At 37.1% G+C, this 17,565-nt stretch overlaps 1 protein-coding gene across 5 annotated transcripts in view; it reads right to left on the bottom strand.

The window, feature by feature from the left end:
* gypc (glycophorin C (Gerbich blood group)) overlaps positions 1–17,565 on the bottom strand; it is a 97,502-nt gene that overhangs the window by 60,723 nt on the left and 19,214 nt on the right. For 2 of the 5 annotated variants that reach the window (XM_022679491.2, XM_007230036.4), the window contains exon 2: positions 13,574–13,689. The exons of 1 other annotated variant lie outside the window; for it this stretch is intronic. In XM_022679491.2, the coding sequence (XP_022535212.1) occupies positions 13,574–13,652 (79 nt within the window). In that variant the 5' untranslated portion in view covers positions 13,653–13,689. Of the gene's footprint in view, positions 1–13,573; positions 13,749–13,838; positions 13,919–17,565 lie in introns of all 5 variants that reach the window. 2 more of the 5 variants (XM_007230037.4, XM_049484750.1) reach the window with 2 other exon arrangements.

The following is a 17,565-nucleotide window of genomic DNA, read 5'->3' as shown; positions in this document are numbered from 1 at the left end:
AGAAGTGGTCTCATTCCGGACCTACTGAACAAAGATCTAGGTTTGTTTGCAGGAAGTTAAGATAGATTGTCATCACTCATTAAACAATAAAAAATCCAACTCCCCTTAGCATGGATGGGCATCATGCAGTACAAGAGAAGTATGGGTACTGTATCTATTGTAACTGTAGATTAACTGTTATTTATAAGCCAAATTAAAAGGAATCCAAGGGTTTGCACATGCACATGCATTTAAAGTCCACAACAACCAGACCTGATTACTGCAAGAAATCACTTAAATATAACCTGACTGACAACATGAAGCAGCTAAAAGATCTCAAAATACAAAACGTCATTGACATCTATCAGTCTAGAAAAGGCAAATCAAAGTAATTTCTAAAGATTTTGGGACTCCAGTGAACAACAGTGAGAGCTATTATTCACAAAAATGGAGATAACATTGAACACTGGTGAACTGAAATTACTCCAAAAGGGCGTGGACAACTTATATGGGAAGTTTGATTTGAATGGATTTTAATTAATAATTTAATTATATTTGAAAACTGCCTTTTGTATTTACTCTGGTTATAACTGTCTGAAATTAAAATGTGTTTGTTAATCTAAAACAATGTCTAATATAAACATGTGACAAAAAAGCAAACACAAAATAAATCTGTAGGAGGGAAAATACTTCTATAATTTTTCACAGCACTGTATATGAAGTCAAAGAAACGTATACTGTACCAGAGGAAAAAAGACAGTAAGCTGGGTGGCGAGGGTGTTTGAGGTTCTTGGTTATTCTGTGTGGTTACCCATACAGTCACTCTGTGTGTATAGTATATATTATCCAGTATAGAAAGTTTTACAACCTATAATTTGTGGTGCTCTAATGATAATTATGATAATTATTTCTTGATTATGTATTATATGCAATAATGTGTGCCCTACTTTTACCTACATCCTTTCATGGCCCAGTGGTAAAAAAAAACAGTAATAAATGTATGTATTTCCAAAAGCAGTAGATCTTAATCCTGGTTCTAGGAAACTACAGTGCTCTGTAGAGCTTTAAGCTTTTACTAATTTAGCACACCTAATTCAGGGTCAGCTAATTACCACCCCCTGGTGAGCTGGCTGTGTGATCAGCACTATTGAAGGTGGATTAGTTTTACAAGAGAAGGGTCTGTACTGTAATTTGTTATGGATTTAACTGACTGATGGGATAAAGTATTTTTTCAAGTTCTCTTAGGATGTATTCACACCTGCCTTTGTTGGTCTGGTCTGAACCAAAGTGAACTACGATTCGGACCAAATGACCAGAGTTTGGACCAACCAAAGAGGTGTTTAAATTCACTCTAATTTAATGGAGAGAATTATCTGGATAGGGTTTTTTTTTAACGATCAGGGGTGGGTTTCCCGAAAGCTTCCTAATGCTAAGAACTTCGTTAACTCGTACTTAAGATTGATCGTTAATTAAAGAGTGTTTCCCAAACCAGTGCGTAACTAAAGTACACAGATTAACGAGTGCTCTCACCCAGTCGTTATTTTTAGAGAGCTTCTTTAGGGGATCTCGACTTGCAGTTCAGCACCTTAAACACCAGGGACCGCCAATTTTGAGGGAGAAAAAGGTTAATTTCCGTGGTTGAAGCAATTATATTATATTACTATTAATTATAATCAATTATATTATATTATATTATATTATATTATTCCCCGTGCCTGCGAGTGCTCCGGTTTCCTCCCACAGTCCAAAGACCTAATTGGATGTCGGATAAAAATTAAAAACTGCCCCTTAGGTGTGAGTGTGTGAGTGGATGTGTCTGTGTGTCTGTCTGTGTCTGTCTGCCCTGCGACGGATTGGCGGCCTGTCCAGGGTGTATAGCCTACTGCCTTCCACCCGATGCCGGCTGGTATAGACTCCAGCCCCCCCGCGACCCTTAAAGGATAAAGCAGTTGACGATGAGTGAGTAAGTGAGTGAATGAGTTATATAATATTATATTATATTATATTATAATGCCAACTTTGTCTGTGGCTTGTAGTCTAACTGGGAAAACCCACGAATACATTATTAAAATCCAGATTCCTGCAGATGATGCTCACGGTCTAAGCAAAGCTGCAAAGTCACCAAGTCCGTGGATTCTGTAATCAGGCTGTTACTGTGGAATACACGCAACTATACACAATTCCCACCAGCCCGGGAATTACAGCACAACACAATATATTTCCATGCTATTGGGAAAATCCCTACTGTAGGTCCGGTGCAGGGGACGCCTGCGGTGTCTTTAATCACACCTACACGTATTGTAAAGGGTATCGGTGAATGTGCAGGTAATATTTAATATTATTCCTTAATCAGGTGCTTCTAACCAACATTGTGGCCGTTCATCTGGGCAAACTCTGGGGTGTGTCAGCTCACAAATATATAAATACCAGTAAAAAGTTGGACACGTCTCATTCAATGTTTTTATAAAAAAAAATTACATTGTCGATTAATATTAAAACCATGAAAACTATTAATTGACGCATATGGAATTATCTAGTAAACAAAAAGGTGCATGGCCTTCACTATCCCCTAACCTAAACCCAACTGAGATGGTGATTTAGGATGAGCTGGAGCTTCACAGAGTGTATAAAGTATAAAACATACTCCTATTGTTTTAATATATATATATATATATATATATATATATATATATATATATATATATATATATATGTATATATATATATACACACCGGAACATACGCATATGTATTATTATACTATTTTTATATTATTAATAATTATAATAATAATAAATTAATATTACTATCAATTTATATTAATATATTAATATTAATATATAGTATAATATCTATTAATATAATATATATATTAACAATAATAGTTTTAAAAAAGTAAAAAAAATTTAATGTTTTAAATTAGTATAGATTTTTGAGTATTTATTTAGTCATATTTATCTTTAGGATTATTTTATTAATGCCAAAATACATCCTTTTGTAATTTAAATTTCAGAATATGTATAATGTTGATGATTACAACACATTTCTACGTTTTTAGGGTGTAATAGTGAATAAATACTGCATATTGGCAGTGTTGAATCGATATTTGTGGATCGATTGAGTTCGCTGTTTCGGGGGAGGAGTCAACAAAGACGTTCTTTAACCTCCTTCGTTAATTTTCACTTTGCGAAGCTCTTTGGGAAACACTCGCAGAACTGGCTAGTTCTTTACTCACGTCATTCGTTAATTCGTTCGTTATTCGCAAAGATTGATCGTTTTCAGGAAACCCACCCCTGAAGCCAGAATGAAAAGAAGCTGAAAATAAATAGAAGTAACAACGTTTTTTTTAAATGTAAGATGATGTAAGTAGAAAGTTCAGATAATTGCGTGAAAGTGTAAGGAGCAGTGTTGGGAGTACTAACGTTACTAACGCCGTTACTTTTTTCAGTAACGAGTAATCTAACTAATTACTCTGACTGTAACTATAACGCCGTTACCATTTCCGACACCCCGTTACTGCACGTTACTTTAGCCGCTTTTTTTTTGTTTTGTTTTAACTTTGCTTTGCACTGGTTAACCCCTTCTCTTTCCGGTGAACTTGAGCTTCTGGCCGCTGTGCCTGTGGTTTGGCGTGGTGAAGTGAGGCACAAAAAGTGTTGATTTGCGTGCTCTAATTAATTCAGTGATTGCCGTGGACAGGCCAAGTACCGATTTAAGGACGTTAAGCTCTTTTTAGCTGCTCCGGTTTTTGTGGTGCTGCTGCTTTCTCTTTTAGAGCTTAGATTCTCTGCCCGAACCCGACCTGACCCAAAGACCGTCCCAAAATCGGGCTCCTATTTTTATTTTATATAAAGCTCTGGTGTGATAATTACAATGTTGCTAAGTAACCAATTATTATTGTTCACTAAAGCGAACGAAATAGTGAAAACTGAAAGTGAAAAAACATTTGTGTTAACTGAATCTAATAAAAACGGTAATTAAAAGGAAAAAACATAACTATCTCGAGCGGTATTTTGTGTTTATAAAACTAACTAAAACAAACTAAAATTACTGATAGAATACCCTCATTTTCGTGTTTAATTTATTTATAAGCGCTGTTGTACAGCGGAGTTGTACAGCAGGCGGTGTTGTGCCGAGCGCACGGCACCTCGTGGTCCGTTAGTTCTTGTGTGAAGCGCTCGCGCTAGCCACAAAATACGACAGAAAACACTGAGAAACTGCAGAACTATGTATGAGATTACAATATGAGCGCCAGGCAGATGAAAGAGAAACAGGAGATTCAGTATGTGAGAACATTTACCTGTGAGTAGCTCATTCCAGAACAAGCAAATATCTCTCTCTCTCTCTCTCTCTCTCTCGTTTCTTAGATTGATCTCTCTGATGAGATGTGTGAAAACTAATAAAAACTAGCAAGCCCACCCTAAAAACGTACTGAACAGAAAAAAATAAAAACAAAATAAAATTAAACTATAATAAAAATAAAAAATGTAATCACGTAGCTCTGGGCACACGTGAACTCCTCCGCGTCTGACTTGCATTACTGTGTGTAGCTGTTCTTAAAAATAATTTTAATTAAATAATAGTTCTATGCTTTTATGTTACAGTGTTAATTAGCATAATTCTGATTATATTTTGCTCATTCAATCAGCCCGAAAACAGACAGTTCATGGGTCGGGCTCGGGCAGAACGTGCACGGGCTCCGGCTGTGTTGGGTCGGATTTTTTGGGCCCGATCTAAGCTCTATTCTCTTTTGGTGAAGCTGTTCTGTTTTTTTCAGTATTACAAGTTTTAATAATTTTCTTTGGTTCTGTGAAGAATTTCGTTTTTTTTTTTTAAATTCGTTAGATTATATTTTTGTCAACATTTTGGGTTTATTCTCGTTTGTTATTTTTCTAATAATAATAGTAAATGCATAATTGATTTCCTTTTTTTTGACGGCGAATAATAAAAGTAACGGGATAGTTACTTTTACTGGTAACTAGTTACTTTTATAGTGGATTAACTCTGTTAGTAACTCAGTTACTTTTTTGGAGAAGTAACGAGTAACTATAACTAATTACTTTTTCAAAGTAACGTGCCCAACACTGGTAAGGAGTAGCAGTAAAAAGTCATCTGAACAATAATTACTCCAGTTAAGTATAGATAACCAACATTTCTACCTAAATAAGGTAACAAAGTATTTGTACAGTGGTATTAAAAAGTTTGGCCCCCCCTGATAATTTTCATGATTTTATTTTATAAATCATTGGTTGTTCGAATCAGCAATTTCAGTTAAATATACCATATAGCTAACAAACACAGTGATATTTGAGAAGTAAAATGAAGTTTATAGGATTTACAGAAAATGAGCAATAATTATTTAAACAAAACTAGGCAGGTGCATTTTATTGATTTGAATATCTTAAGCACTAATTATTGGAACACAAAATTAGTTTGGTAAGCTTATTGACCCTTCACCTACATATACAGGTGAATTAAATTATGAGAAAGTCTTAAGAGGTTTTTCACCTCTTTGCTTCATCTTCTCTAAAGAGAGGCAACATGGGAGTCTTAAAACAAAACTCTCAAATGACCTGAAAACATAGATTGTGGAACATCATAGTTTAGGGGAAGGATATAAAAAGCTATCTCAGAGATTTCAGCTGTCAGTTTCCACTGTGAGGAACATAGTGAGGAAATGAAAGACCACAGGCACAGTCCTAGTTAAGACCTGACGTGGCAGAACAAGAAAAATCTCAAATAAGCAGAGGGGAAGGATGGTGAGAACAGTCATAGTCAACCCACAGACATACAGAGCTCCAAACACCTACAACATCATCTTGCTGCAGACGGTGTCACTGTGCATCGTTCAACTACTCAGCACACTTTGTACAAGGAGAGGCTGTATGGGAGAGTAATGCAGAAGAAGCCTTTTCTGAGCACACGCCACAAACAGAGTCGCTTAAGGTATGCTAAAGCTAAAGCACGTTTGGACAAGCCAGCTTCATTTTGGAATAAGGTGATGTGGACTAATGAAACTAAAATTCTAGTTATTTGGAGGGCGGTATGCATGGCAGAAAAAGAACACAGCATTCCAAGACAAACACTTGTTACCCACAGTAAAATAAGGTGGTGGTTCCATCATGCTGTGGGGCTGTGTGATCAGTGCAGGTACTGAGAATGCAGCCTGCTTAGTACTTTGTATTGCTTGTGGTGTGCATGCCTGGTTGAAGCTCGACCATTAACTTTACCCCCTTATATTACAGAACCTCCTGGTGTAAAAGCCTCCAGATTGGAGGAAACACAAAAGACTTACAGAGCGTGAGGAATCACTGGTATACACTGCGCTGATTCCTCAGACACACTTTTAACGGGGATTAAGCACTGAAATCGTCACCGTGTCTCAAGTCAGGCAGAATCTTCGCTTAATCTTGGCAGAGCGACGCACTGCACGGATGGCTGCGTTCCTTTTCTTCGGGCTAATCCTTTAAAATGCAGCCGTGAACCTTACAGTCCTGAACCTGAACCGTGCGCTCGCTGCGTTAGCCGAGCTTTGAGCTTGCTCACTGGTTTTTCACAGCTGGCAGCACCTGGACTGTGCCACGCCGTTTCCTACAGCACTCGCTCTGAGCTGCTCTTCCTCCCTCAATCAGAGGAATCACTGCCTGCAGTTCCTACGCTCCCCAGAGGTGAGGGGGAAACTGGCACTTATCTACGTCCCCCTGCAGTGCGCCGCCAATTTTACGCCTGCTGAGGAACTATTGTGGAATTACTGCAGCTGACACACATTATCGATGAATATTGATCGTTTTCTCTTTGGATTTAGGGCTGGAAAAGTATCCTGCTGTCAGCTAGATCTATAACACCACTGTATGTGTGTAATTAAGGTGGCTGCCATTGGATTACTTACTTCATTTAACCCTTTAAATTGCCAGAAAATTGCAGTGGTGGACGAAGCATGCACCCAAACCATGTACTTAAAACTCTGAGGGTAAAACTCTTTTTACATTGATTCCATTGAAAGTTTACAAGGTTTTTTGTAAAGTTGCTGTTTTGGAGACAAGTGTTTTTCATTGGACAGCGACCAAATGTATTGTAAAAGTATCCAAAGTAACAGTACCATGAATTATTATGGGTCTAATTAATGACCTCTTATGATTTTTATACGTAAATGCTTATTTAAACAATTTCTATTACCTAGAACCAAGAAATAGAATACATTTTATATAGATTTATAGCTCTATTAAGAAGTTTTGTTTCAATATTTATTTGTAGTATAAGTTTATACTCGATTCAAATAATCAGCTTATTAACAAACCCTTTGTTTGTTTAAACAGGGAATCCACCAAAATGTGCAGGCAGAACAGGATGCCTCCAGGATCAGGACTGAGAAACACTGGAGCTGTGTCATAATTGTGTTCTCCACATTAACACATTAATATTATGGGCCCTATTTTAGTGATCTATAGGCGAACCATCAACTGTGCACTGTGCAGCTTGATTAAGGGCATGTCAATGTATATTTGCTATCATAACAACAGGAAAAGTACACCTTGCATGGCTCGAAACATACAAAAGTCATATACTAGTTCTCTTAATTAATCATGGGTGTGTTTTGGTCGTAACGTGAAATACATCAATCAGTGTGTCACTTGCCTTACATTTCCTTTAAGAGCCAGGTGTGCTCTGACTTTGTCAAATTGCTATTTTAATGGCGCAGCTACCTGGAAGCAGCTAACGCTTCTCAGCAATGGAAACTGACCAGCTCGCACACTTGAACTCAGCATGAATGAGCATTCATACAGGAATAGCAATGTTATTTGTTTGTATTCTCATTCGTGACACAGCTGCATCGCAAAGATAACAAAGAACATCTCAGTGTTGATGTTTATCTAGGTTAATTTCAGTCAGTTTAGCACCTGTGGTTTCTGTTGCCCAGATAGCAATACACCAGAAATTGACCTAAACAAACCTATTTTCGGGACCACCACGCCCATCATCATGGATATATTCACAAGTTCTGTCGATATTTAAACGAGGCAGGAGGAAGTAAGGTGTGAAAGTAGACTGTTGGCAAGGTGTAAGATAGTAATGAGCATTCTGACGCACCTAGCACAGGGTGTAAGATAGGGTCCTATAAGGTATATATGATATATTTCTTATAGTGTGGGTTTAGAAGGTTATTAAACTTCATATGAATCTACTAACCTTGTACTAACATGAAGGGATAAAGCGTTACTATGCTAATATACTATCACTGCATGTTCACTATCTGTATCACTATGAACTATTTTTTTCATAATATTATTTCAGACGTGAATAGCTCCTCCCTTTTAATTTTGAATTGAATTGTGAGATACCAGTGTCCATCCAAGTATACTGTCCATCCTAAGTATCCACAGCCAAAATATTGAAATCCACATATTAATAATTCAACTGGGCCTAAAGGGGACTAGATCAGAAAATATGGTGTATCTAAAATGGATCTGTCTGTCCGTTTATGTCTGTAGGTGTGATCTGAGATTTACAGATTTTGGTGTTCTGCAGATTTTCTCTGTATAAATTACAGAAAACATAGACAGGCCTGTTTCTGTTATTATGCTACTGGCATAGCCAGAGGGGCTGGCCACCCTGTGTGCCACTCCATAGCTTCTTCATGGAACTGCTTGATTATAATGCTACTGTCCTCCTATCTGGGAGAAAGCAGTGCATAACCTGCAGTTAAACTCACTTGGCATTATCAGATACAATTAAAAGACCCAAAGCTAAAGAAAGACACACAAATTCTAACTCAACTGTAATGTTTTATCCATCTACTAAAAGCAATCTTATATGTTTGTCCATTTCCAAGTGTATGGAGTATACTGCATATCCAATCTGTCTGTTAGAAAGTTAATGTGTTGTTTTGTACTGAAAAAAGAATTATTTTACTTAATGTTGAAGTGGTATTAGTGTTCAGCGGTCAGCTGTCTTTAACACTACTTCTGTTATAGAGCTTAGATCGGGCCGAAAAAATCCAGGCCGACCCGAGCCCGTGCACGTTCTGCATGAGCCTGACCCGACCCGCCCTATAAACTGTTATTGTGAGGCCGTGCTCCAATAAAACCCGACATTTTTTAATATGTAGAGTGTTAAAACTTAGAGCTTTTTAAAAACATTTTTGGGCTGTTTAAATGAGCGAAATCTGTTAAATGATGGTAAATAACAATGCACCCTAAAAAAGTATAGAACAATAATTTAAAAACAATGCAAAACTGAAGAAGTATAGACCTATTATTAGGAACAAGGCAACACTGAAGAAGCATAGACCTATTATTTAACAACAATGCAACACTGAAGAAGCATAGACCTATTATTTAAGAACACTGCAACACTGAAGAAGCATAGACCTATTATTTAACAACAATGCAACACTAAGGAAGCATAGACCTATTATTTAAGAACAATTCAACACTGAGGAAGTATAGACCAATTATTAGGAACAATTCAACACTTAAGAAGCATAGACCTATTATTTAAGAACAATGCAACACTGAAGAAGCATAGACCTATTATTTAAGAACAATGCAACACTGAAGAAGCATAGACCTATTATTTAAGAACACTGCAACACTGAAGAAGCATAAACCTATTATTAGGAACACTGCAACACTGAAGAAGCATAGACCTATTATTTAACAACAATGCAACACTAAGGAAGCATAGACCTATTATTTAAGAACAATGCAACACTGAAGAAGTATAGACCTATTATTAGGAACAATGCAACACTGAAGAAGTATAGACCTATTATTAGGAACAATGCAACACTGAAGAAGTATAGACCTATTATTAGGAACAATGCAACACTGAAGAAGTATAGACCTATTATTTAAGAACAATGCAACACTGAAGAAGTATAGACCTATTATTAGGAACACTGCAACACTGAAGAAGCATAGACCTATTATTTAAGAACACTGCAACACTGAAGAAGCATAGACCTATTATTTAAGAACAATTCAACACTGAAGAAGCATAGACCTATTATTTAAGAACAATGCAACACTGAAGAAGTATAGACCTATTATTTAAGAACAATGCAACACTGAAGAAGTATAGACCTATTATTAGGAACAATGCAACACTGAAGAAGCATAGACCTATTATTTAAGAACAATTCAACACTGAAGAAACATAGACCTATTATTTAAGAACACTGCAACACTGAAGAAGTGTAGACCTATTACTTAAGAACAATGTTATCATAAACCGATCTCCCTGTCTACTCTAATATAATTAAAAATGTCTAAGAATATAAAATACTTTCAGAACGAACAAGTTTTTAAACATATAGCCAGTGTTGGGCACGTTACTCTGAAAAAGTAATTAGTTATAGTTACTCGTTACTTCTCTAAAAAAGTAACTGAGTTACTAACGGAGTTACTCCACTATAAAAGTAACTTACCAGTAAAAGTAACTATCGCGTTACTTTTATTATTCGCTCGTCAAAAAAAAAAGGAAATGAATTATGTATTTACTATTATTAGAAAAATACCAAACGATAATAAACCCAAAATGTTGACAAAAATATAATCTAAAGAATTACAAAAAATAAAAACGAAATTCTTCACAGAACCAAAGAAAATTACTAAAACATATAATACTGAAAAAAACGGAAAAAAATGAAAAACGCGTCTGGGGATGTAGTTAAACAAACCAAGCCACACTCAAAGGAAATATGTATATAAACAAAACAAAATAATGAACAAAAACAACAATCTAATGACCGTTAAAATAGTATTAATATAACAGTTTCACCAAAAGAGAATAGAGCTTAGATCGGCCCAAAAAATCCGACCCGACCCAGCCCCAGCCCGTGCACGCTCTGCCCAAGCCCGAACCATGAACTGTCATTATCAGCCCGAGCCAACCCAAACCATAAACTGTCTGTTTTCGGGCTGATTGAATGAGCGAAATATAATCAGAATTATGTTAATTAACACTGAAACATAGCATAAAACTATTATTTAATTAAAATGATTTTTAAGAACAGCTACACACAGTGCTGCAAGTCAAACGCGGAGGCGTTCACGTGCGCCCAGAGCTACGTGATTACATTTTTCATTTTATTATAGTTTGATTCAGTAAGTTTTAATTTGTTTTTAGGGTGGGCTTGCTAGTTTTTATTAGTTTTCACACATCTCATCAGAGAGATCAATCTAATAAACGTGAGAGAGAAAGAGAGAGAGAGAGAGAGAGAGAGAGAGATATTTGCTTGTTCTGGAATGAGCTACTCACAGGTAAATGTTCTCACATACTGAATCTCCTGTTTCTCTTTCATCTGCCTGGCGCTCATATTGTAATCTCATACATAGTTCTGCAGTTTTTCAGTGTTTTCTGTCGTATTTTGCGGCTAGCGTGAGCGCTTTACACAAGAACTAACGCCACAGACCACGAGGTGCCGTGCGCTCGGCAACACCGCCCGCTGTACAACTCCGCTGTACAACAGCGCTTATAAATAAATTAAACACGAAAATTCAGTAATTTTAGTTCGTTTTAGTTCGTTTTATAAACACAAAATACAGTTCGATATAGTTATGTTTTTTCCTTTTAATTACCGTTTTTATTAGTTTCAGTTAACACAAATGTTTTTTCACTTTCAGTTTTCGCTATTTCGTTCGCTTTAGTGAACAATAATAATTGGTTACTTAGCAACATTGTGATTATCACACCAGAGCTTTATATAAAATAAAAATAGGAGCCCGATTTTGGGACGGTCTTTGGGTCAGGTCGGGTTCGGGCAGAGAATCTAAGCTCTAAAAGAGAAAGCAGCAGCACCACAAAAACCGGAGCAGCTAAAAAAAGCTTAACTTCCTTAAATCAGAACTTGGCCTGTCCAGGGCAATCACTGAATTAATTAGAGCAGCAAATCGTCACAATTGTGCCTCACTTCACCACGCCAACCCACAGCCACAGCGGCCAGAAGCTCAAGTTCACCGGAAAGAAGAGGGGTTAACCAGGGCAAAGCAAAGTTACAACAAAAAAAAGTTCATAGAGCGGCTAAAGTAACATGCAGTAACGGGGTGTCGGAAATAGTTACAGTCAGAGTAATTAGTTAGATTACTCGTTACTGAAAAAAGTAAAGTTTTAACGCCGTTACTCCCAACACTGCATATAGCATATAGAAAAACACAAAAAAACAACAATAAGGCTACACACTGCACACTCATTAAACTGAAATAGATCAAGAACAATAACATAATTTACAATTACTTTCGTCATGTTTAAGAATATAAAACACTTTCTGAACAAACATTTTTTTTATTTCAAACATATAGCCTTAATTTAAAACACATAAAACAGCAACAAGGTGTGAGCAGTGCTCACTGCAGTTCCAGAGCTGTGTGATTATAACATTCTAACGTGTGCAACCTTCTGATCTGGTTTGTTACTTTACTATACTGTTAATATCACCCAATAGCTTTATATAAAATAAAAATTGCATGAAAAAACTGAGCCCGACCCGACCAGACCCGGCCGAGGAAAGTGGGGAGAACTCTCGGGTCGGTTTGTGTTCGGGCAGAGATTCTAAGCTCTATTCTGTTACGCTACATCCTAGTCAAATCAGGCTAGTCCTTAGAGTCCAAAATATACATACACATGCATATATACAGTACAAGTCAAAAGTGTTTGTTCATTATGGAATTATTTAGTAAAAAATCGTTAAACAAACCAGAATATGTTTTATATGTTAGATTTTTCATCTTGCTAAGATGACAGCTTTGCACATCTTGGTATTTTCATTCAGTTTACAGCTGTGCTGAACTGTGCTGAAGAGTTATTTATTAGAATTTCTTATCTCTTAATGTGTTTGAGAGCATCAGTTGTAAAGTTGTGAAGTGGGAAGAGTTGGTATACAGTGAATAGCTCTATATGAGCAATGTTCTAATACTACTCAATTAAGTAAAGAAAAAATAAATCTCAGTCAATAAAAAAAAAGAATTCAAGAAAATTATGATGAAACTGGCTCTCATCAGGACCACCATTCTAGGAAAGGTAGAGCAAGAGTTTCCTCTGCTGCACAGGATACGTTCATCAGAGTTACCAGCCTCAGAAACTGCATGTTAACAGCTCCCCAGATAAGAGCACCTAAATACTTCACATAGTATTTTTTTTTACGTTACTACATGATTCCTTTTGTGTTCCTTCATAGTCTGGTAAACGTCAGTATTCATTTACAATGTAGAAAAAAAAATATTGAAAAGATGTGCTTTTTTCTGCTGCTGTATATGTTAGTCTATCTGTGCCATGCAAAAACCTTATATGTCAGTTTCCTTTATATGTCCTTTTTGCTGTAATGTGAATCTGGCAGTTGCACACAACAATGTACAATTTGTTGATCATGATAAAAGAAAAAGAGATGTAAAAAGCTTTTATCCATTGTGTTTAAATGTCGTAATAAACCAAAAATCTACAAAAATATTAATGCATTTTTTTATAATTAATCTCTACAGAAATATCTCCTGAAAAATTATGAGCTTTTGGTTGTTTTGTCCAGAAATGAAATAAATAAAGGGCATTCTCTGATGTTTGTACAGTGTGGGTTAAGAGCAGGAAACCTGATGTTACTCACTCGAGTTGAGGAGCACGTTATATCCAGAAGAGCTTCCATTATTTGCCATTATTGCTGCAGAGTGTCCGCTCACCAGCATGTGTGGAAACGGCCGTGCGAGTGATTGAAGGGAGCAGCTGAGAGAGAGAGAGAGAGAAAGAGAGGGAAAGAGAGAGTGATATAGATGATACGGTGTCTGCAGAGAGGAAAGAAAAAAAAACAAACTTGGATGACTTGGATCTCAAATTACAATGAAGCCTGAGAGAGGAAATGGCTGAAAGCTTACGTTACACTGCTCCTTCCCAAGAGCTGTAAACTCTCAGATCTCTGAACCCGAATCTTACCCACATCTGTTACTCAGAAATGCTGGGGAAAATAAATATAGCAGTAAACAACCAACAAACGTTCAGATTTTCTCTCCATGCGCACATCCTGGAACATTATTTAATTAACATGTTCAATCACAGATGAGTGAGCATTATACATTGACCATGAGTCAGTTTGATCAGTTTGTTCTTAGCTGGTGAAATAAGTAAAATTCAGCTTTATTTTAGGGGTTATCTTCAAATCTTCTGGTGTACCTCAAGGGTCAATTCTAGAGGCTCTTATCTTTTATATGTAGACATATGACCTCATTGCTTTCATGCAAAAATCTTGTATTCTGTATCACATTTTTACATTTTTTGACAAAGTGAATCTGGTAGTTTACATTTTATCTCAATGTAATTGTATCATTGTATCATTGTAGTAAATCTCTTTGTCAATCATGGGTATGTTTTAAGCATTACATAAAACATAATCAACGAGTCACTTGCCTTCTGACTTTGGCAGATTGCTATTTTAACAGTGCATTGCTTTTGCTTTTTCGCTTCTCAGCAGAGGAAACTGACCTGCTCATTTACGCTGTAATGGAATGTTATTAACAATATAGCAATGTTATTTTTAGTATTCTGTTTATTTATTCAATGTTGATGTAAAAGTTGAGCATCAGTATTAGTCAAAATATGCGCATGTATAAAATAACGCTTACAAAAGTGAAACAATTTCCAAGAAATGTTCTTTTGACATCTATTCAGAGGTGTTCTTAGGCCAATTGATGTGATTTAGATCAAGTTTACTTTGCAAACAACCAAACAATTGATAGCCAAAACTGGAATGTGCCAAAAGTCATGGGACTGCAGTAATTCAAATACAGCGATTGGATTAGAAGCAGAAGTGCTGCTGTAGTTTTTAAACACCTCAGTGTCACTGCTTAATTAGGAATAGTCAGTCCTGTGGTCATAATATGCCAAAATTCTGTTTTTTTTTTCATGAACAATAATAATAGTTGGTGTTGAAACCCACAATTTTAAATGCGTACAAAAATTTCCGCGGGACGGAAATGAATTGTTATTGGCGGGAGCGGGAGTCTAATCAATCCAGGCGATGCGGGTCCCGCTAACATGTGGTTAAAATGTGGTCCTGCTCCCACAAATTGATAAGTAGTTAAGAAAATTTTAACAATCACGCTATGATTCCCATGCAAGCAACAAAAAAGAAAAATCTCAAAGCGGAATATGGACCGACGCACACACACACACACACACACACACAAACACCAATGGGGGATTTCCAGCATCTTCAATTTAGAAGCCAGCTCGGCTCTTTTGAACTCTGGTATGTCACCCATAATGTTGTGTGCATTGCAATATTTTGATTTTGAGCAAAACTAAAATAAAATTTGAAAGTAGTAATTTGCAAATGTCATAAACCATATCAGATGTTGAAAGTCAGACATTTTATATATGCTTACATATACACTCCTGGTTAAAACATTAACTTTATTCTTCTTTATCTATTCTTCGGTAGAGCAACTTGTGTGATTAGGCTTGTTGTCTTGTTGCATGACCCACCTTCTTTTGAGATTCAGTTCATGGACAGATATCCAGAGATATTAGAGATCCAGAGATATTAGAGAATTCATTTAGAATTCTCTAATATACTTCAGATTTCATTGTTCCATCAATGAAGGCCAGCCGTTCTGACCCAGATGCAATAAAACCGGCCCAAATAATGATACTACCGCCACCATGTTTCATATATGGGTTCTTGTTTTCTCCAAACATAATACTTTTTAATACTATTTCGCCTTTATATGCCCACAAAACATTCTTCCAGTAGCCTTCTGGCTTGTCCATGTGATCTTTAGCAAACTGCAGGAGAACTGCAATGTTCTTTTTTTCTAAGAGCAGTGGCTTTCTCTTTGCAACCCTGCTGCCATGCATGCCATTGTTGTGTTCTCCTTGTGTTCTCCTGATAGTGTACTTATAAACCTTAACATTAGCCAGTGTGAGAGAGGCCTTCAGTTGCTTAGAAGTTACCCTGGGGTCCTTTGTGATGTTGCTGGATATTGCATGCCTTGCTGTTGGAGTGACCTTTTTGGTCGACCACTTCTGGGGAGGGTAACAATGATTGGTCTTGAAATGGTCTTGTATTGCACATCTACACATAGGTTATGCATAGAAACATAAACTGCCTCATCTTTTGGGCTATGTTACCTGTTAGTGATAAAATGTGCCATACAGGGGGCCAAGCAGGGTCGTTTTTATTCACCTCCATCACATTATAGTGACCAGAACTGTAGTGCTGGGTCATTTAACTTGTTTTGCAGCACTAAAGTTATACATTTCTAGAACTTCCCACGGCCCCAGTTCCCCTTACATATGAATTAATTAATTTCTGACCGGAAGGTGTGAATACTGAAAATCACAGCGCTAGCAACTGTAATACATAAAAAAAGTCATGGCCTGAGGGACGTCACAAACGCCATAATTGGTTTGTTTATTCTATTTTCAAGCTCTTTATTCCCTGTGTGTAGAGGAGGTGTTAAAATCAGCATGGTGCTGTTAATGGAGCACTAATTATTCTGCAGGCAGCGCTCTACACCTAATGTAACGGTCGTTCTTTAGACGCCAGCTCGGCTCGCAGTTCTGCATCTGAACACATCCAGATAACCTGATCCCGTCCGTCTTTTTTTCCGGCCGACACTGCAGAGTCTAACAGCAGCTAATAAACACTGAGAGATAGGAAATTAGACTGAGTGTCTTATTTCAGTCAGTTCATCTCAGTCTGTTCATTTCCTTCACTCAGCGCTTCACCATCTCTCTCAGCCCCGTGTTCTGATTGGCTTGAGAGTTGTAGACGAGGCTATGAGTGGTCTGGCAGACTGGGGTGCTGCCACTATGATTCAATTATCGGCGGTTTGAGTCCTGGTTCATGATGCTTGTCATCAGCAGCCGGAGTCTGAGAGAGCACAATTGGCCATGCTCTGTCTGGGTGGGTAGGTGGCACTTTTTTCCCTTTATTGCTCCCAAGGTGATGGTGGTCAGCACAGATGTCTGTTAGCTGATGTATAGGAGCTGAGTTGCTGCGCTTTCCTCCAATAATACCCGGATCCCGGTAATGCTAAATCAGCAGCAGCTCAAAAAAAGGTGGAGTCTGACTTCACAGGTATCAGAGGAGGCATGTGCTGGCCTTTATCCTGCCAGTGTTGGGGCATCACTAGTCATAAGTCAAGTAAATTGGGTAATTAGCCTTCTAAGTTGGGGAGAAAACAGGATAAATTAGAAATAAATAAAAAAAGGGGTTGAAGATGCTTAGTAAGGCTTAGATGTTTTTGACAGGTTTTTACTGTGTAACTCTCTATGTCCTATGCCTATGTTTTTTATACAGCTCTTAGACGTTTTATCCCTTTTTCTCTATAGGATCCAATATGTTATTTATTTAGCCACAACCATCTGCTATACTTCTGCTGGAGCAATACACTTCTTACACTATCTGCAATACACCCTGCAAAAGGCACCTTGGGATGCTCCTTTCAAATATATCTACGCCGTTGGGTGTGGTGGTCTGGAAATGAAATGTGTTAATTAATGTGTTAAGGTAAATTTCTGGTGTATCGTTATCTCAGCAACAGAAAACACAGGTGAACCACTGACTAAATACAACCTAGACACATGTCAACATGTCCATTG

This window comes from Astyanax mexicanus, chromosome 11 (assembly GCF_023375975.1).
Source record: "Astyanax mexicanus isolate ESR-SI-001 chromosome 11, AstMex3_surface, whole genome shotgun sequence".
Lineage (NCBI taxonomy): Eukaryota > Metazoa > Chordata > Actinopteri > Characiformes > Acestrorhamphidae > Astyanax > Astyanax mexicanus.
The sequence above is the reverse complement of the archived record's forward strand: the minus strand, read 5'-3'. Positions and strand labels throughout refer to the sequence as shown.